The following is a 21,652-nucleotide window of genomic DNA, read 5'->3' as shown; positions in this document are numbered from 1 at the left end:
TCGAATTTCAAAAGGTATCAGGAAAATGTTCTGTCAAGTCAACAGAAGTTGTAGTTGAAGAGGCACCTGGAAAGCTCTATACAAGGGGGCTTCAAAGAGTTCATGGAAAAACAGTGGAATGGAAAGATAACAAGATTTTTCCAAGAACTTCTTGAAGCCCCTTCATATTTGCAGTGCCCTTTTCAGCACAAATCAGAAGATAGGCTGGTTCTGTTCCTACCATGGGTTTGTTTTTTGGGGGGGAGTGGGGGTAGGGTGGGGTGGGGTGGGGAGTTACCAGGATTTGTCCACTTAAAGTGTCACATATGGGCTTCCCAAAGTGATTCAGATAACCATGGAATTCCTCTGTGCTTTCATTGCATACACTTCCAAGGTAACAATCGATCACAATATAATGTAATCTCCTGTTTCCCTAAAAAGTTGCAAAGTCTTCAAAGGTACTTGGTGTGTTTTCAGTATCAGCATGCTTCTTGGGAATCTCTCAGAACAAATGTATTTGACTTAATTAATTTATTCTCTCTCTCTCTCTCTTTTTTTTTTTTTTTTTTTCTCTCAATCTCTAAAGTACTTTACACAGGGTCTTTAAACAAAGAAAGGTCTCAACAAATGCTACTGACTGAACTGGAGATTAGACTCTGGGAGTTTCATCTATCACTCTCATCTAGATGGAAAGTATGGAGTCTGTGAGTGATGACTAGGCCCACCTCTAGGGATGCCCAGCTACATGTTGCAGCTTTAGGGAGGCTTCTCATTATTCTCTTGCAAGTCCCGTTGGGTGTCTCACACCACACATAGTATATGGTGGCCATTAGTACAAAGTTGCCAGTTGAGACAGAGTCCCACACTTTACCCTCTCTCTAAAGAACCTTCCTCAGTATTTGCAGGTCAGCTTTTGCCCCAGCCTCCCCAGACTGAGTGAGCACTTGAGAGCTACCATACCAGAGTGGTGAACTTGTCCACACAGGCATTGCGAATCTTCTCCGGAGTGGCAGGGCTGTCTAGTTGGAAGAGTTTCTTCGTATTATTGTCGGCATGCTGAGCTCGAGCTGCATGGATGGCATCTTTGATAGCAAAGAAGATGGAGGCAGCCAGGAAGAGTGGTGGTTCCCCTACAGCCTAAACAGAAAGAGCAGGGCAGAGACTCAGGCAGAGTGGTCCCAGCTTCTATATCCCTGTGCAAACAAGTGGCAGGAGCTGGTGGGGCTGGGAGAGACCCCTGCCCAGCACTAACAGGCAAGTCAAGGAAGGCAGGAGGGGTCAGTCAGAATTAAACAGCACTGAGAAGAATCTGTCAAGTGAAGGATCACACCTCACTGGCTTATTATTTTTCATTCTTCTTGCTATGTAATCTTCTCTGAAGACACCTTATAAATATAATGTCTCATTTGAAGTTATAATAAAACAATTGCAAAATACTGAGAAAAATATCTGTTTGGCAAAATTTTCGACTCTTTCTTTACAGTATTTGTTGTTGTTGTTGTTGTTAAATGCCACCGAGTCAGTTCCAACCCATAGCAACCTTGTGTAGGGTTTCCAAGGAGCAGCTGGTATGCCTGAACCACTGACCTTGCATTTCAAACAACTTTGCATTCTGCTGCATTAAGCTAGAGTGCCACAGCAGGACTCCTTACAGTATTTAGCTTAGAGGAACATTCTACTTGCAACTCTGAAAACGCCTACAGGCACCATAATGATACTTCTAGCAACTGCTGGAATCAGAGGCTTAGTGACCAATTGGAATTCAAGTGCCTACTAGCAGAGTTTCTTTACTTATTTTTCCCCCTCAGAGGATGGACTGGGAACCACCTGAATCAGAAGACTAGAAATATTTATTGTAAGTGTGGGTTCCAGAGCCCTACTCCAGATCTACCAACTCAAAATCCTAGGGGTTAGGCCTGGAGCTGCATTTTTATCATGAGTCCTGGTGATTCTTCAGTGGATTCCAATAGGTCCCAGCTCCTCACAAATAACATAAATCAAAAGATGAGCAAATGAGTGTGTTTTATTGTATCAATCAGCTGAATTATTTTTCAGCCATGTTATCCTAATGTTCCTGGTATGATGATCAAGTCTTAAGGTCAGGCCTAGGAACTGAAGGGGGTGAACGGGTGTGTACAAAGGGACTTGCCCATCTGCAGTGAAGGAGATGCACTGATTATAATGGGACAACAGGAGAGCTGTCTCAGTAAAATCATCTCTCAGGGTCAAGCATCAGGGAAATGGGTGGGGGCCAGAGTTCGACCTTCAGGATCGGGCTTAGGAATCTGAGTCTACTTATGGGAACCATGGTATCTTCAACCCAATTCAACTGGTTCACAGGCAGAACTACCCACCTCTTCACCACCTTCACCAAAGCTAGTGTAAGCCCTCATCTTTCTTCAGGAGAATCCCGTTGTAGACCCGAGCCCCTCATACCCCTCATTGACTTCCCACAGTACAGAGTGCAAAGCAGCCCAGACCCCGAGTGACAGTACCTTGGATGCATAGATGGCTTTCTTGTTGGGACAGTCACGGAGGAGGGTCACCCGAAACTCAGTGGGGATGCTGCCAAATGCAGGGATCTTGTAGGTGCTTGGGCCTCGGGTGTGCAGGCTCCCCTCGGGGGAGTAGTGCAACTCCTCCAGGGTGAAGAGGCCAAGGCCCTGCACAAAGCCCCCTTCCACCTGCAGGGTAGACGAAGATCATGCTCAACCTGCCTCCCTGCTCCTCAAGGACAGATGCTGCATCCCAGACAGGTGCAAAGCCCTACCTTCTTGGGAGGGACCTTCCCTAAAAAGGAGCTAAAAGGTTCCCTCTCAGGTGTTCCTGCCCTAGCCCCAGGAACACCTGTCTGGACCTTCACTGTGCATTGGCTCAGACAGAGAAAAGGCATTAACAAGGAAGATCAGTTCAGAACAGGTCAGCAATTCTAGAAGAGGCCCACCATGTTACAGGGCAAATGGAGAGTTTTTTTTACCCAAACTGAAATGTAAGCTCACAATGTTACCAGCACTGCCCCTCAGGGATCACATTTCCTCCTGTGCTTTGGATGAGATCTTAGACCTTTGGGTGGCCCAAGAGAGGAATACTATCTTAGGTAGTAGATTCTTTTGGACTTTCTTCGGGACATTTTGAACTCCCACCCCTATGTGTCTACTGGGAGAAAGAATGCCTAATGATACCTTCTAGACTTCTAGTGGAACACTGCAATACTCTACTGGTTTGCAAGTGTGCTCACCCACTACACTGCTCCAAGAATGGGAAGGTGGCACCCCAGGAGACAATGCACTCAGGGGAGGGGCTGTGAGCTAATCATCTTTGAATCCTTACTGCTAGCTACCTGCCCCTATGGGGTCTGCCCATAGAAGTTCTACAAATGGTTGTTGAATGATGAACTAATCAATCAGTGGTAGGGCTTCTGAGCACTCAGTAATGCAATAGTTTTGAGAAATACAATCTATATTCTCTACCAAAATCTCAGTACTTCAACTATTTATTCTTTCCGCTATATTCTCCTGCTCTACATTCTCAATAGTCTCATATTTTCCCAAAATGATTTTCTGTGGTTCATGCCTTTACTCCACCTGCTCTATATCCATGTTTTTTTGCCCTAGTGCCCTTCACCACACCACCCATGGTAGCATACGCTTCGTATAGTACAAAAGTAGCCCTGTATGATAAAGGAAGTGGGAAGAAGAAAACTTGTCTGACTTCAGAACTAACTGCTTGGATATTGATCCCAAACTTGATCGCCATTCTGCTCACTCTCAAAAGTGTGTGTGTGTGTGTGTGTGTTTCCAATGATTTCACCATTCATCATGTTGTCCTAGGAGGTGTGAGTGCCCTTTCCAAGTGAATCCATATTAATTTGTCTTTTGCCTCAAGAGCTGGGTGAGCTCATCTATCTAAATCACACTCTATAGGAGACTCATTTGGTACCACTTTCAGGCCTACTTAAAACTGCTCGGACAACATGCCATGCCCACTGATCCTTGGAGGGTGATGGGGCATGTCAGGGACAAGGCATCACCACCCTGATCCCCATGAACCTTACCTGCCCAATATCAATGGCAGGGTTCAGACTGTTGCCAACATCCATGACGATGTCTGTGTGGAGGTTCTAAAGTTTGATGAGAAAGAGAAGTTGAGATGATTTATGAGTCTTGGTGACCCTTAGGCTTTAAGTGTCAATCCAAATGGCACTTTCATATCAGAGCTCTAGGCACCACTGCCACTGTCACTGCTGAAGTGCTGGTTCTTAGTAGCAGGGAGGTGAAGAGGAGCAGCAACCCTCCCTCAGTACTGTGAAGTAACTATGCCCTGAGTTGTAATGGTGGGTTCATAGGACTTGGGGCTTGGATCTGAGTCTGAATAGACCATGTGAGGAAAGGGTCATCAAACTATGGCCCGTGGGCTAAAATTCAGCCTGCTGCCTGTTTTTTTAGAACTCGAAACTGCGAACCACAAGGTCAGCAGTTTGAAAATACCAGCTGTTCCGCAGGAAAAAGATGAGCCTTTCTGCTCCATAAAGATTTTCAGCCTTGGAAACCCTGTACAGGGTCGCTATGAGTCGGAACCAACTCTATGGCACATAACCACCACCAAACTAATTAAAGTAGCCCTGGTGGAGCAGTGGTTAAGCACTTGGCTGCTAAGGTCATTGGTTTGAACCCACCAGCTGCTCTGTGGCAGTCTGTTTCCTTAAAGACTTTCAGCCTTGGAAACCCTATGGGGCAGCTCTACTCTGTCTCATAGTGTCGCTATGCGTTGAAATTGACTTAACAGCAATGGGTCAGGTAGCTAATTTTGTTTTTGTTTTCATTATTAAATAAATGGTTGGGGGGAAAAAATAAAAAGAATATTTTGTGACAGTTGCAAATGATATGAAATTCAAATTTTAGTGTCCACAATGACATTATTATAGCACAGCCTTGCTTATTTATATACATACTATCTACAGCTGTTTTTATACCACAATAGCAGAGTTAAGGAGCTGAGATCACATGGCCCACAAAGATTACATTATTGACTATCTAGCCCTTTACAGAAAAAAATTTCCAACCCCTGCTATGAGGCATGATTTTCCCAAGAAGACATCTGGTCTCCCTAGTAGTTCTTAACAGTACAATTCAGTTGTTCCTGTAGTCTTTCTCCCCCTTAATACGAAGGTTTTTCCAGCTTCTTACCTTATGATCCCCTGTCAGGCAATCAATCTCCACTTCCGAACAAGCCACCCCATAGGAGAAGTAGTGGAAAGGGTTCCCTGAGTTTGTCTCAAAGCTATAGCCAAGGTTGGGTGTTCTGGGGGAGAAGAAAGAAAATGTTATATACATATGAAGAAGATATGCACATCACACACACACAACCTGTCCCACAAATTTTGAGACCCTAAAACATTTATTTATTGGTCATTCAGCTGTTTTCCAACCAAGTCCACATGTTTGGGATATTCTGAACCTGTTAATAACACCTACATTGTTGTTGCTATGTGCCATGGAGTTGGTTCCGACTCATAGCGACCCTGTACAGGGTTTCCGAGGCTGTAAATCTGTATGGGAGCAGAAAGCCTCATCTTTCTCCCGCGGAACAGCTGGTAGTTTCAAACTGCCAACCTTGAGGTTAACAGCCCAATTCGTAACCATCGCGCTACCGAGCTCCTTAACACCTACATAGTCCAGGACATTTTGTCGCTTGTCTGTGCTCTGTTTTGTCAGTGGTCCTTACGGTGAATCATTCGGAATAGCCTAGTGCTGTTTAGAATCAAGTGTGCTGGTCTCCATGTGGTAGTAATGGAGATGGCAGATTTGCCTGAGCTTACAGAGGACATTAAAGTCACTCTTCAAAGAATCTACTGAAGCAGAAGCCAAGGACTTCAGAACCTAAAATTCTGCCTGTAATAGTTCCTGGGTTGTTCACACAACTGCTCATGGAGCTGCTCCCCATTCTCAAGGGGAAAGTTAACAAGATCATGTCCATCTCTGTGCATTTTTAAGTTGCCCACCTTCCCACACTGCTCCCCACCTATTGGTCCCTTTAACACTGCAACAAATGATTTGAGAAAAATCTTATTATAGAAACAAAAATCTTATGAATAGAATTTTAAAGTTGCAGAAGGTATGAGAAACTGCTGACTTCTCCAACTGAAGCAAAACTACACATTAAGACCAGAGCTACAACACTTGACTTCTGATAGAGTGTTTCATACTTTTGCCTCCAAGGCATATTATTGAATAACCTCACATATTTTAGAGCATCTTTAAAGGAGATTGGTTGTCCCTTATAGATTTATTTTCAATCTTGAGTACCCTCTGCAATTCTAATTTTTCATGAACCATGTTTTTGTGTGTGTGCATTTATACATCCAGAGATTATAATACACTCTATCTACGTAGGAGCCCCTGGGTGGTGAAAACTGAAAGGTTGGAAGTTTGAGTGCACACAGAGGCACCTTGCAAGAAAGACTGGATGACACACTTCCACAAAATCAGCCACTGAAAAGCCTGTAGAGTGCAGTTCAAATCTGACACACGTGGGATCGCTGAGTCAGAAATGACTCAGTTTAAAATTAGTTGGTTTGGTATCTGTGTTATTTCATATGTTATAAAAATAAAGAGCTGATACCATCAGAATCTTTGTGAAAACAAAACCAATACAGGGCTAAGAGGAAAATTCTAGGAGAATCACCTCTTTTGTTAGCTCTGACTTAACTGTGTCTGTCCCGGCCCTATCTTTACATAACTTCAGTTTTATATAATTCCAAAAGTGGAATACAAGCTTACTAGATGATAAGAATTTTGGGAAATGTAGGTCAAATATGGAGTCCTGGTGTGGCACTGTGGGTTAATGCGCTGAACTGCAAAGTTGGTTTGAAATGCAAGGTCAGCGGTTCAACCTCACCTGCCACCAGCCACTCCTCAGAAACCCTATACAGGATCGCTATGGGTGGGAACTGACTCATCAGCACTTAACAACAACAGGTCAAATATATAACCCCATGAGCATTGGCTAAACATTTCTTTGCCTAAAACATATATGCACATTCATACATTCACACAAAACCTTTCTAAGTAAACATGAAACAATTTTCCTAATCCAGTGATTTGTGAATTAAAGGTCTGGTGTGGTGCTGTAGGGCATGTACTGGACTGCTAAGTGGAAGGTAGGCAATTCAAACCCACCCGCTGCTCCTCAGAACCTGTACAGTTGTTGTTGTTGTTGTTATGTGCCATCGAGTCGGTTCCGACCCATAGCGACCCTGTATAGGGTTTCCCAGGGTATAAATCTTTACAGGAGTAGAAAGCCTCATCTTTCTCCCGCGGTGCAGCTGGTAGTTTCAAACCGCTGACCTTAAGGTTTGCAGCCCGATTCGTAACCACTACGCTACCAGAGCTCCTTACAGTAGTGATCTATAAAATAATAGGGCCTACTTAAATTCCCCAGAGAAAGATAAATTATGACCAACAGCAAAATGATCATATCTTTTTACCACTTGTAAGTCAGATGGACTCCTGATGTGATGCTGTAGAGTCAACACTGGACTTCAAACCACAGGTCAGCAGATCAAACCCACCAGCTGCTCCTCAGAAACTCTATGTTGGTGTTGTTGGTGTTGTTAAGTGCCGTTGAGTCAATTCTGACCCATAACAACCCTGAATAGCGTTTCCAGGCAGCAGCTAGTAAGCAGTTCAAACAACTTTGCAGTCTGACGCATTAGCCCACAGCGCCACACCAGGACTCCTCAGAAACCCTATACAGGGTTGCTATGAGTCAGACCCAACTCAACAGCACTTAACAAGTCAGAGGGGCAGCATCTCTGCCTATGTTGCTACTGAATTTTAAAGCTGCAGACGGCATGAGAAACCATTGACTTCCCCAAATGAAGCAGGAAGTGCACATTAAGACCAGAGCTAGAACATAAACTTCTGATATAGCACTTCATGCTCTTGCCTCCAAGGCATATAATTCAATAATCCCACATATTTTAGAGCATCTTTAAATGGAAATTGGTGGAAGTCCACTGGAGATATAAGTCTTGAAGGAACTGTTCTCCCCTGATGACAGGCTAGGATGACAACACACTTTCCATGTCTCTAGGAGAGATGGGCACGAACAACACCACACTTACTTATAAAAGCCAGTAGCAGACAAGCTCACTGCACCCTCATAGGCAGCTGTGACCTGAGGGAGAAGAAACGACCATCAGGAAGGGGCAGAGGTCTCAGGGAGCATGGTTTTCTGAAACCCTGGCCCACCATTTAGGCTTTCATGGGTTCGCCCTACTTGTCTAGAAGTAGAACAACTCCCTTTTTTTTCTAGTGACTTCCATATTTTACCTCCCATCTCACTGCCAGCAGCTGTACTACAACCTCATGCTCTGAACTACTACAATAGTTCTTAACTGGTCTTCCTGCCTCAAGCCCACCATGTAAGCCATCCTACACCCTACAGCCAGAGCATCATCTTAGCCTACCACACTGCCCATGCCATTGCCCTACTCTAGAGATTTCAATGACTCCCCAATGCAAATGCTCCTTTCTGTGACCTATGAAATGATCCAGCCCATCTGTCAGTGTGGCCCAAACTCACTACAACAGCTCTCCACTTCTCTTTGCCTTTGTGACTAGATATGCGACTAGATCTGGGTAGCGACAGAGACCCCGCTATGAAAGGGAAAGATGGGGCCCAGGTCCAGTGAAGACCTCCCATTTGAAAAGGTGACTTGGATTAGCTCAGACTTACCCAGTCTTCCCAGGAGCCATTGGGATTCTGTTTCTTGAAAGGCTCCAGTCTTTTCAGAATGGTTTGACAAGCCTCCTAAAGAGAATGCCCACCACACACCAGACACATCAATTCTCTACAACCCATAGCCCAAGTAAACTCCCAAGGGACTTAGCAAGGCCATCTCCAAGCAATGCTGTGCCCCAATGTGACTCAGACCTCCTCGCTACCCTCCCAGGAATGATGAGTCAAGAGTAGAAGACACAGTGCTCTGCCAAAGGGGCCACCACTGAGCCTTGCTTGGAGAACACTTCCTGATCTAGTTTTCAGACTGACAAAGGACCCGACGCATCGGGGACTGTACAGAGGAGCCTCCTCTTATTGAACTCCCTTGTTTGATTCCAGCCACACATGTGTGAAGTGAAGGAAGAGTCTCAGACCTGGAAGATCTTACAACCACAATTTCAATTTCATTTTCTTGTGATTTCAAGCTCTTTCTCTTGTGATCACTTCTAACATCAGAGTCTGTCTTCCAAAAAGCCCCTCCTTTATCTCCACCACTCCAGCTTTCTCTTCCCTCCTCTTTCACTGATCTTTCTGACTTTGATGAAAGTATTTAGGATTTCTGAGTCTCTCTTTGAGCATGGAGTTTGGAAGGACAGCAAGATAAAAGAGCCAAATGCATGGCCATAGCCAGAGAGCATGCAAGGACCATTCCACCACCATGTGGAGGACTCTTCCCACCCTAAGCCCGCAGCTCTGTGTCTCCCACAGGCTCCTTACATAGACGGCCTGTCCATTGATATCAGTGCTAACGGATGCAGCTGTAGGAGAGGCGTTGGGCACGGTATTAGTGCTCGTCTCACTGATGTAAATCTTAGAGGTGGGGATTTTCAGAGTTCTGCTGGCCACCTGCAAAAAGAAAATTCATCACCCTCTAGGGATGGGATCATCATGGGGTTTGGCTGTCTTCTACCCAACACAGCATTCCAGTTCACTGTTACAGGCAAGAAAATAACTTTGTAAAATATAATTCTACTGAGGCTGGGGTGTTCTTACAACTTGTTTTTGTTATGTGCCATGGAGTCGGTTCCGACTCATAGCGACCCTGCACAGGGTTTCCGAGGCTGTAAATCTTTACAGGAGCAGACCGCCACATCTTTCTCCTGCGGAACTGCCGGTAGTTTTGAACTGCTGACTTTGCGGCTTGCAGCCCGATTCATAACCACTATGCTACCAGAACTCCGTTCCTACAACTAGCAGAAGGTAAAGCAATGGTTTGGCTGACGTAAAAAAAAAAAATCATAAACCTAGTCATGACCAATAATACCTTTTAAGCTAATTGTGGCTTTAAAATCCAATTGGGACAATCCTCATGAGCCAAGTAGATATGCCAACTCTATCCCATAATCCTGCCTCCAATGTGAGAAGCCTTATAGTGGGAATGCATTAGCTGTCTTTATAAATAGAATTATCCACCTTACACACAGAGGCATAAAACCCTAGAATGTTGGGAACAGAAGTGACCTCAAAGATCACTTGGTCCATCCCTATGAATAGGTGAGAAAACCAAGCATAAAGGGGAAGGGATTTGCCTACAGTCATGCCTAATAAGGGTCATAGCCCAGGTCATCCTCAGTCTCTCATAGCATAGGCCACAGTGCCAGAGAAGACTACCATAGTTCCCTGGCTCCTCCCTGAACTCTGTCTGCTCACCTGGACCATCTTGGTGTGGAGGCCTTGGCCCATCTCAGTGCCTCCATGGGTCAGCAGCACAGAGCCATCTGTATACACATGCAACAGAGCTCCTGCCTATAGGAAGAGAACTGTGTCAGTTAAGATTCAACAGTTACTTAACTCAGTTCCCAGTTCCTAAGCTTAACTATGCAAGGCTTGGAACCAAAAGTACTAGAACCCAGGAAAATAAAAACAGTAGCAAAATTTTAGATATATACCCTGGAAAATTAAATCTTGTTATTTAATTTAAATCTTGCGATTCAAATTCTAATTTGAAAAGTGCTTTAATATATATATTTTTTCTCTCTCTCTGTTTCTTATCCTCAAAGGAAAATGGGTCAAATATCATTATCTTTACTCTAAAGATGAAGAAACTAGTGCAGAAAGGCAGAGTAGCTGTTCATAACCTTACAATCAGAAGGAATAAGAGCTAGATGTTAGCTCAGATCGCCAAGTTCCGTGGTGCTTCCGCTGTTCTGTGATAAGACTATTAGAGAAATTGGAACATGAAAGCTCAGCTTCCTTTTAAACAGCAAGCAGCTCCCCAGCCAGTACTGTTACCAGTCACAATGGAGTTTCATATGTGATACTATAAACAAGGGAAAGATGGGGCTCTGGTCCAATGAGGACCAACAACATTTGTGAAAATAATCATTTTGAAGCAATTACCTGGTTCAGAAAAGACAATGTGAAGCTTATTCCAAACTTGGTAGGAATTATGCACAATCCTCTCTTTTTCCAACAATTCTCTCTGGAGAAAAAAAGAACATTCTCATAGGACATTTTCTATCATATTTATGTCAGATTGGACATTATCTTACTCAACATCTTTGCATCAAATCGGAGCAGGAGATCCTTGGAGCCATCCATGTAGCCATTGCTAATAAATGAGCAGTGCCCAAGTTGCATAGACACAAATGAGAAAGGAAGGGATTGGGATTCTGGATCATCCAGTTCACCAGAAGAGGGACCACACCTGAGTCAGCACGGTCTTTCCAGAGTGGAATTTGGATTGGGCCACAGCAGCCTGGTCATCTTGGACTGTCATCATCCCTACTTTTAGTTGTGACTTGCTGATGGTAATGCTACCTTTTCTATGCTTTGTATTTGGTTATTGGAGTAACTGTGAGGAAGATAGAACCAACAGCATTATCCCTACTTTGCTAGTGATGAAACTGAGTCCCAGGGAGATGAGCCAATTACATATGTCACAGTTAGAGCTTAGTGAAAGAGTTAGGTATATCACTGTGCTGTTTTGGGTCCTAGACTTTCTCTTTGTAATATGGAATGCCCAGAAGGCATACAAATCTACAAAGATAAACCACAACTAATAGGCTATATAATTCTAAGCTTAGAGTCTGAACACTCTGGCCCTGGGCTAAAAATCATTACAGAATCTTCAAGAGATGACTGAGTCAATTGAAAAACTCAGGAGCCTTGTAATTTCTCTACTAAATCATTAGTTTTATATTTTAGGTTCAGCAAAAGGACTGTAGAATACAAAACCCAAGAGAGCACCAAAGCATCGGACCTCTCCCCTCCCAGTGCTTACTTGTTGAATTTCTCAACCTCTTTCCTCCGAGCTTGATACTGAGAACTTGCTAGGCATTCATCCCAGCATCTGGGCAGGGTGAAACCCTCAAGCTTCTGGTTGAAGTGTGTCAAGTCGCCTTCTTTATACATGTTCTTCCTCCGTACCTTTCCAAGGAGAGAGGCACTAAGAGCTTGTTGGTGACAAGGGGTCAGGGGAGGTGCAACCAAAAGGTAAGCCATCAGACCCCTCAACAATGCCTGCACCACCTCCTACCATGAGAGATGTTCAAGATACAAAGCCACTCTTCCCAACATAAGTTAGCCCTTTCAGACTTGTGCCGCCATCAAATCCCCAGCTTACTTCTTCTGCAGGTAGCCCACAGGTCACTGCAACTTCACTCATCCAGTACTCGGCAATGAGCATCCCCTGAGGTCCCCCAAAGCCTCGGAAGGCTGTGTTGGAAGGCAGGTTGGTCTTGCACAGTCGCCCAGTACCCCGGATATTGGGGATTTTATAGCAGTTATCCATGTGGAATAGCGCTCGTTCCATTATCTGAAGTAGAGGACACCAAAATGGGAGAAAACACAGCATTCATTTCATGGCTTCTCCAAAAAGAAACGTCAAGGGATGTACCCACCCCTGGCTTCTCCAGGCCCACTGTCAGTGCTCTTCTTTGGGCTCAGATTACTTCCTCCTGGGAGATTGCACCAGGCTCCCTATTGCATTCTTCAGTTTTTCCTCTAATCTATGCCTTACGGCAAAATATAAATATGAGATCAAGCACTTGCTTAAAAGTGGCATGTATTACCTATGAGTAAAATCCATACACATTTAAGCATGGAATTCAATACATGTGATAATCTTGCCCCAATCTATCATTTTAGCACCTTTTCTGCCTGCATGTTAGTTTCTTTATTACCTTCCTCATCATATCTACTTACTAAAAACCTCATCCAGCTCTTCCCTGAGGAAGCCCTTCCCAGGCTCTCTAGTTGGAATTGATCACTTGCCTCTTTAAACAAAAGTTTGTTTTACTAATTCATTTAAACATTTTTTTGTGTGTGGAAAAATATATAATACCAAAAAATTGCCATTTTAACCATTTTTAAGTGTACAGTTCATTGGCTAGTTACATTCACCAAATGTAATTCACCATATTGGGCAATTATAACCACTATCTACTTTCAAAACTTTTTCATCATACCAAACAAAAACTCAGTGCTCCTTAGGAAATAATTAACTCACCATTCTCTCCAGCCCCCAACCCCTGGTAATCACTAATAAACATTGGTCTCTATGCATTTGCCTGGTCTAGCTATTCCATATCTGGGGAAACATACAGTACTTGTCCTTTTGTGTCTGACTTATTTCACTAAACATAATGTTTTCAGGGCTCTTCATTTTGTGGTATGTATGAGGACTTCATTTATCTTTATGGCTGAATAGTATGCTACTGTACGTACATCCCACATGGTGTTTATTCATTCTTATGTTGGATACTTGGATTGTTTCCTTTTTTTTGCTATTGTAAATAGTTCTGCAAAGAATATTACTGCATAAATATATCTGTGTGAGTTCCTGCTTTTGAGTTTTTTCAAGATATACATGGAGTGGAACTGTTAGGTCATATGGCTAATACTTCATTTTAAGGTAGTTTTTATTTTTACTTTTATTAATGAAATTTTTATTAATAACTGAAAGTAGCATAAAGACTCAAATATTTCTGTAAGTCATGTAATGAAAACTAGCCCCTCCACTTCCTTATATTCTTGCCTAGAACTTCCAGTTCTCATTTCTGATTCTTTATAAACTATTTAGATTTGTTTCCATTATTACTACTTCTTGACTTTTTCAGTTGTAAACCATTATATTGCTTACCAATTGTGAAAAATGAAGAATTAGTGATCTTTCAGGCCTGTTTCCTATCCCAATCCTCGCATTACCAGGGTAAACTAAAAAGTATTGCTAATATGTCCAATTGACATATGAATGAATTTACTCCAAACAAAACATGTTTGAACATGTCTCTGAGGTCAGTAGATGACTGCAGACAAGTTCTCTCAGTAATATATTTGTCTTAACCTCATTTCTGTTGTTTTTGAAGGGTCGTCAAGTTGGTTTGGACTCATAGCGACTTCATCTGTATAAGGTGTCCGAGGAGTGAATGGCGGGTTTGTTCCACTGACCTTGTGGTTATCAATGCAGTGCTTATCCTACAACACCACACCAGGGTGATTGTTTTAAAAAGAACACTTTTGTCCCATAGAAAGAATTATTCTGAAGTGACAGCTGATAGCAAATTTTTAACAATAGTCAAGTGGACATTTCCCCAGAGCATTGAAGATTTGTAATAAATTTGCAGGAATGCTGTCCCACATAAAACAACAGCTTTCAGATGGATCATTTGTTTTAAGGAAGGTTAGGAAGACCTCATAGATGAATTAAAAACAGAGAGGTCAGCTAAGAGGGTAAAGGCAATTGTTTGGGGGGACTCCCAAGGAGTTCTGGTGTAGCACTGTAGGATAACCACAAGGTTGCTTTGAATTGCAAGGTCAATGGTTCAAAACTCACCAGCCACTCCTTGGAAACCCTATATAGGGTTACTATAAGTTGGAACCAACCGCAAGGCACACCACCACCACCATCATCATCGTTTTACTTCTTAAGAGCTTATTTTTAGTTTCGAGCTGTTTGATTCTTGCAGCATCCTGTTCTTTTTTTTTCAAGATGTAATTGTTTATCTCTCTGAGAAGATAGGTGTTATATTTTGCTTAATTGTTTCATTTTCCTTTTAGTTTACTTCCACATGAACAGTCTCTCTTTCCCACAAATTGCTTTTTGTGTTCCTTGATTATTTTAGTCTGAGTTATGTTAGAAGATTTTTATACACCTCAATTAATTATTTTTCTTCTTTTTGCTTTCCCTCAGTACTTTGCTAACTTGTACTTCTCTTTTATTTTGCTTTTTAATGTCTGCCTTCCTCTGCCACACTGTGCATTTCTTTATGTTGCATTCTAGGTACTCAATAAATGCTTGCTAGATTGAATTTAAAAGCTTGTAAAATCTTTACAGATAAGTACTGTATCTTTTCAACCTGAGTTTTCCATTAACACCAAGAAGCATGTGTTATAAAGGTGAGAATAACATGTGTTATACAATGTGAGAACAGCAGTTATATTTCCATTTTGAACACTTTTTACACAAAACCTGAAGTGTGAAGTTTCCTAATTAAGCCAACTTGAGAGCCCCTACCAGAGAGGTTCATTATCTGTCAGTTTCTCGTACTGTGGGCTTGTGTGTTGCTGAGATACTGGAAGCTATGCCACCAGTATTTCAAACACCAACAGAGTCACTCATGCTAGACAGGTTTCAGCGAGCTTCTAAACTAAGATAGACTACGAAGAGCAGCCTGGTGATTCACTTTCAAAGATTAGCTCATGAAAACCCTACGAATTACAGCAGAATATTGTCCAATATAGTACTTGAAGATGAACCCCCTAGATTGGAAGGCATTCAAAATATACAATGACCAAAACAAACAACTGAATCATACCAACAACTGGGAAGATGGCAAAGGAATAGGTAACGTTTGGTCTGTTACTTGAGGAATCAGAGCTGACTTGGTAACAACTAATTACAACAGCAAGGAGATAGGGACGGATGGTATACAAAGGGGCAAATAGTACATTCTGCTTTGCCTGAAGTGTTGGACTTTTTAATAAGAATCTATTCATATATAACCATTAACACTGTAAGGTAAAGGTTTTAAAACTTTAAAAAGTAAGTCACACCACCAAGGTAAATGTGTTGATTTTCACAGTTCATTCTATTTCACCATAGGGCTTTAGATCTTTTTGTAAACAACTAAATATTGTCAAGTTCATCTACAAAATCTATGACCACAACAATGAGGAGTGCATAGCCCCCACTTCTGAATTTACCCTGGTCATTAGTAGTATATTTGTAGGAACATGAACTGCAACCAAATATGAAAGTACACAATAATTGAATTGGATGTTAATCTTCATTTTACCCTAGAAGAAATGACTTTAATGCATAGTATAGGAAGACTTCAATATTCAGGAAAATGGAGCACACATAGTTTTCCCCATTCCTCCTACTAAATACAACTAACAAGGCCCAGATACGATATATAAAATACACATACGAATACTCTGAAAAGTGGACAGAGAAGGCAGGCTGCATGTGGATTTGAGGATTTGAGGAATGACATGAAGATAAATTCCTTAAGAGATAAAGTCTCTTAAATCCCACACTTGGAACAGAAGAAGCTGATGATGTGAAAATGTCAGCAGTGCAAACAAAAAATGTCCACTCAAATTCCTGCTCTTTTTAGCCAAAAGACAGGAAAGAGACAGTCTAGTGAGATGGAAATTATTAGACAATAATTGCTCTACTACCACCAAATACCAAAGAATTCATGCCTTTGAGTTATGGTGTTGGAGGAGAATATTGACAGTGCCATGGACTGCCAAAAGAACCAATAGATCCATTTTGGGAAGAAGTGCAGCCAGAATGCTCCTTAGAGGCCAAGATGGCCAAACTTCATCTCTCATACTTTGGAAATATTGTCAGGAGGGACCAGTCGCTGGAGAAGGATATCATGTTTGGTAAGGTGGAGGGTCAGAGAAAAAGAGGAAGACCCCAACGAGATGGATTGGCCAAGTGGCAGCATCGATGGATTCAAGTGTGGCAACAGTAGTGAGGTTGGCCCAGGATCGGGTAGTATTTCATTCTGCTGTGCATAAGGTTGCTATGGGTTGGTACCAACTCGATAGCACCTAACAACAACAAAAACTGGAACCACATGTCCATCAACTGGTGAATGGAAAAACAAAATGTAGTCTATCCATGTAATGGAATACTATTCAGTAATTAAAAAGAATGAAGTACTGATACATGCGATTCCATGAATAAACCTCAAAATATATTATGATGAGTGAAAGAAGTCATACACAAAAGACTATGTCGTGTATGAGTCTATTCATGTATGTTTTCCACAAAAGAAAAATCTAAAGTAGATTAATGGTTGCCTGTAGCTGGGGGTGGAAATGGCAGTGACTACAAATGGGCACAAGAAATCATTTCAGGGTGACAAAAATGCACAGAACTGGATTGTGATCATGGTTGCATTAGTTTTAAATGTGCTAAAAATCACTGCAATGTGTACTTCAAACAAATTTTATGGTAGGTAAATTTTACTTCAATTAAACCATTAAAAAAACAAACAAACAAAAGAGAGACAATGTAGCTCAATATTTAAAATTCAAACATCACAGAAACGTATAACAGAAAACAATAATGTGCACCCCTCTTCATCTCCCTCCACACTGATCACTGCCTGTAGTTTGGTATCTATATGTCGCCATACAGACTAGTATAATATATATAATAGATACACTTTGCATCTAGCTTTGTTCGCTTTGCAAAATATCTTGATCAAGAAGGATAAATTTCTAATCTGAGAAGTAATACATAATTACCATCACAGCTCTAGAAAACAACCAAGGATCTGAAAGGAGAAATTAGTTCCCATTGCAACAGGAATAGGCAAACCTTGAGGAAGACCTGGTTGTGTGGTTGTGGAGGCTCTGTGTGTGTGTCAAAGGCTGTGGGGGCATGCAGTCACCCTGGGATGCAAGAAGTAGGTTCTACTTACACTTAGAGAGAGATCCACAGTGTTCCCCGCATTGCTGTAGTGATCTACCTCCAGAGCTACAATCTCCCCAGTCTTCATGAAGCCAACCTGATAGAAAAAAGAGTGGTTTCTCAACAGCTCCTTCTCTCCATCTCTCTCTAATCCTCCCCTCCCACTTCAGCTAACTAGAAGAAAAAGAACAGGAAAAAAATTACACTATGGATTTCATTTTTCAAGAAGTTAAGCCATTACTATAGCTAAGCAGGTGAAGAAGAAAGAAACGAACATCTCCTCCACAGACACATTGATGAACTCTTGGCTCCTCCACCTGGATGCATCTCCCCACACTCCTTCTTCCGTCTACCTATTGGCTCTGATTCTAAGAAAAGGAATGTGGATACAGGAAGGTGAAAATAAAGGAAGAGAAGGTAAGAAAGAGACTCTCCACCCCTCACAGAGTATGGCTAGCAGAAAACAATTTACACTTCACATGAGCAAAAATACATTTTCACACCCCTTGCCTTATGAAGCCATCATAGTGCTTTCACAAGGGTTACTAATGAGGGAACTGAACTCCAAAAGATTATGTTACTTTCTTTTGGCACATGGAATTGGGGAACAAGAGAAATACAATTCCTTTTAGGGAGTTAAATCATGAAACAAATTTAGGGTAGGATAAAGGGGAGAGGCTTAAAGTCAGTTCATGAAGAGAGAAGACACCCAGGTTCACAGACCTGGACTAAGGCCTGGAAGGCTATACTGCTGTGCAGACTGGCCATCCATATAAGGAGTCCCAGAGGGTAAGTTGGACACTGTCTAGTACTCATAGTCTGGCAATCTAACAACCCGTGTCTACCCAAGTCCCATAGAAGTTTAATTTCTCATGATAAACTACCAAGTGGTCATTCTGATTTTCAGTTTACATCAGGTTGTGAACATGCTAACATTAAACCATCCTAAGTGATAGTGTTTACTCTACATCTGCAGACAATACTGTTTCAGACCCTACTGAACCACAATGAATTCACAAAAGGAGAGAACACCATTCTGATCTCTTGAGGAGAGAGTGGTCCACCCCTTTATATTGCTTCTCTTGGCCTATTTAAATTTCTCTCATTGTTATTCTTCTTTGAACTTCTATAGATAGTCACACAAAGTAAGAATACAGCCAAGGATCTCTGAGCCTTTCTCTCCAGGTCTTGCCCATGCCAACATAGCCCCCAACATCTAGAACCTTGTATCGAGCCAAGAAGGGATGTCTGCCTCCAGTTATCAGCATGTCCTCATCACGGTCCAGCATGCAGCGTACGGGGCGGCCAGTCCTGAGGGAGATTCCCATAGATTAAACTCCATTGAGCCTTCTACAAAATCCCAGGGCTGGGATATGTACACAAGTTTTCTTTTCCCTTCTGGTATAATGCTCAGTGTCTTAGCACTATGATAACTCCAGGGGGGCATGTAAGACTATGAGGCTTGTCCTAGGGGAGCTTACGGTCAGGCAAGGCAGTTAAGACAGAGACACATGGGTCAGAACACAAAGAATAAATAGGTTACATTACCCACACAATCTTATACCCTAAAAAACAAAAATGGTTACCCTAAGTTGATTCTGACTCATGGTGACCCCATGTATGCTTCATAGTGTTTTCACTGTTTGCATTTTCGGATATAAATTGTCAAACTTTTCTACCCAGGAGCCTCTGGGTGGACTAAAATTTCCAGATTGTCAGCCCAGAGTGCTTCACTGTTTGTGCCACCAACGGAATCCCTCTCCCCCCCACCTCCCCATGCCATACACCAAATTCTGACTCATAGTAATCCTATAGGACTGAATAGAACTTCTCTTTAGGGTTTCTGAGACTGTCCACTTTTATGGGAGTAGACAACCTCATCTTTCTTGTGGGGAATGGCTGGTGGATTTGAATTGCCGACTTATGAATAGCAGTCCAATGTTTAACCCCCTATGCCACTGTTGCTGTTAGTGCCGTTGAGTGGATTCTGACTCATAATGACCCTGCATAGGGTTTCCGAGTAGCAGCTGGTAGGTTTGAACTGCTGACCTTGTGGTTTGAAGTCCAGTGCTGATTCTACAGCGCCACACCAGGAGTCCTCCTTAAACCATGCTCTTATTGTTGTTGTTGTAAAGTGCTCTTGAGTTGGTTCCAACTCAAAGCAGTCTTGTATAGGGTTTCCAAGGAGCAAATGGTGGGTTTGGACCACCAGCCTTATGGTTTGCAACTCAGTGCTTATCCTACAGCACCGCACATGGAGTTCTAAAAATGGAACTGTGAGAATTCAAACCAGGAGAAAACTAGTACAGAAAGAGAAAACCCAGGAAGCTTTCCTGGCAGAGGCAACCTTGTTCTGGGGCTGCTGGGAGAATTCGGCCTTGGAACTCACTTGTGTGCAGCCAAGGCCACTGCCGTGGACACAATGGTGCTCCGAGTCTCCTTCCCACCAAAGCCTCCTCCCATTCTCTTCACTCGGACCAAAATCCGATTTTCTGGAACCCCCAACATTTTGGCAACAAAGCTCTATAGGCAAAAGAAAAACACTTTCATTGAATTTACATAGGCATCATCTGAATTTCTTCAAACCAGCATGCACAGGCCTAGTCACTGTGGGAATTCTGAAACTCCATGATTCTGAAGTTAATCCCCCCTCTCACTGCCATCTAAGCCTTAGTTTAGTGATATTGCAGGCCAGCCCTCAGTAGTAAGTGCACGCTGAACTCTGAATCTTGTTTTTACCCAAAGGGATAAACCACTAGTCACAGCACACTTTCAGAGCCAGAACTCATTCCATCTTGTTGGACCAGCAGTAACTATCATGTTGCATTTAGTATAGAAATAAGGTATATTTGAACTGCAGCAGACCACTTAGTGATCCTTGTGGAAATCACCTTCCATATGACTTGACTATGGCCATATATCTATGGAATGAATATAGTTAACACTTACCAGGCTCTATTACAAGTGTTAGAATTCATCTAATTCTTATAATAACTCTATCCAGTCCCATTTTACTGAAGAGAAAACTGAGGCTTCAAGCTTAGTGACACCAGCTTGTTGGCTTCAAGTTGACATCCTTATACACAGTGTTATCCCTGCTGGGACCAGCGAGATCTCTGCCTTCTCATTTTCCACACTGCCATTCCTGGCCTGCAAGGAGCTCCCAGGTGTCCTCCCCAGGCCCTTGCTAAACAACAGAACCTCTACCTGGGTCTTCATGGTGTTTTGTGTAGACACAAAGAGCTCCATCGCCCCTTCCTCGCCTTTTGGGACAGCAATGGTGCAGTGAGTCTCCAGGTAGAAGTGCTCTTGGCCACCGATGTACAACTCACCTATGGGAACAGAGACTCCACATGGTAAGCTCACTGCTGTGGAGGGCACAGTCTGCTGAGGGAGAGAAAAGGCTCTGCAAAGTGCTCTGGGCAGGAGCCAACTGCTCACAGGTAATTTCTTGGTTCCATGACTGTGGTGGAAAAGGTTGGAGAGGTTTGGTCACCTGAAACCTGAGGACTCCTTCCAACAAATAAAGCAAAACCACATTAAAATGCAACAGGACTAAGCTCTCTTCTAACCATTGTTGTTGTTGTTGTTAAGTGCCATTGAATCAGTACTGAATCATGCGACCTTATGCACAACAGAATGAAACACTGCCCGATCCTGGGCCAACCTCACTACAGTTGCCACGGTTGAGTCCATCAATGCTGCCACTTGGCCAATCCATCTCGCTGGGGGGTCTTTCTCTTTTTCTCTGACCCTCCACCATACCAAACATGATATCCTTCTCCAGTGACTGGTTCCTCCTGACAATATGTTCAAAGTATGAGAGATGAAGCTTGCCCATCTGGGCCTCCAAGTAGCACTCTAGCTGTACTTCTTCCAAAACGGATCTATTGGTTCTTTTGGCAGCCCATGGCACTTTCAATATTCTCTTCCAACACCATAACTCAAAAGCATCAATTCTTCTATGGGCTTCCTTATTCACTGTCCAGCTTTTGCATGCATATGAGGTTATTG

General features: G+C 42.6%; 1 protein-coding gene across 1 annotated transcript in view; it reads right to left on the bottom strand.

The window, feature by feature from the left end:
• Positions 1 to 930: 930 nt before the first annotated feature.
• Positions 931 to 21,652, bottom strand: part of XDH (xanthine dehydrogenase) — a 73,936-nt gene continuing 53,214 nt past the window's right edge. Inside the window, exons 21-35 of the mRNA XM_006835277.1 lie at positions 20,846 to 20,970; positions 20,028 to 20,161; positions 18,862 to 18,949; positions 17,649 to 17,735; positions 12,329 to 12,520; positions 11,987 to 12,132; positions 11,104 to 11,185; positions 10,414 to 10,509; positions 9,481 to 9,609; positions 8,719 to 8,793; positions 8,105 to 8,157; positions 5,166 to 5,280; positions 4,034 to 4,099; positions 2,475 to 2,663; positions 931 to 1,116 (exon numbers count right to left, since the gene is read on the bottom strand). Of these exons, the coding sequence (XP_006835340.1) occupies positions 931 to 1,116; positions 2,475 to 2,663; positions 4,034 to 4,099; positions 5,166 to 5,280; positions 8,105 to 8,157; positions 8,719 to 8,793; positions 9,481 to 9,609; positions 10,414 to 10,509; positions 11,104 to 11,185; positions 11,987 to 12,132; positions 12,329 to 12,520; positions 17,649 to 17,735; positions 18,862 to 18,949; positions 20,028 to 20,161; positions 20,846 to 20,970 (1,763 nt within the window). The remainder of the gene's footprint in view (positions 1,117 to 2,474; positions 2,664 to 4,033; positions 4,100 to 5,165; positions 5,281 to 8,104; positions 8,158 to 8,718; positions 8,794 to 9,480; positions 9,610 to 10,413; positions 10,510 to 11,103; positions 11,186 to 11,986; positions 12,133 to 12,328; positions 12,521 to 17,648; positions 17,736 to 18,861; positions 18,950 to 20,027; positions 20,162 to 20,845; positions 20,971 to 21,652) is intronic.

The sequence above is a fragment of the Chrysochloris asiatica genome, unplaced genomic scaffold, assembly GCF_000296735.1.
Source record: "Chrysochloris asiatica unplaced genomic scaffold, ChrAsi1.0 scaffold00016, whole genome shotgun sequence".
Taxonomy (NCBI): domain Eukaryota; kingdom Metazoa; phylum Chordata; class Mammalia; order Afrosoricida; family Chrysochloridae; genus Chrysochloris; species Chrysochloris asiatica.
This window is presented reverse-complemented; position numbering and strand designations above follow the sequence as displayed.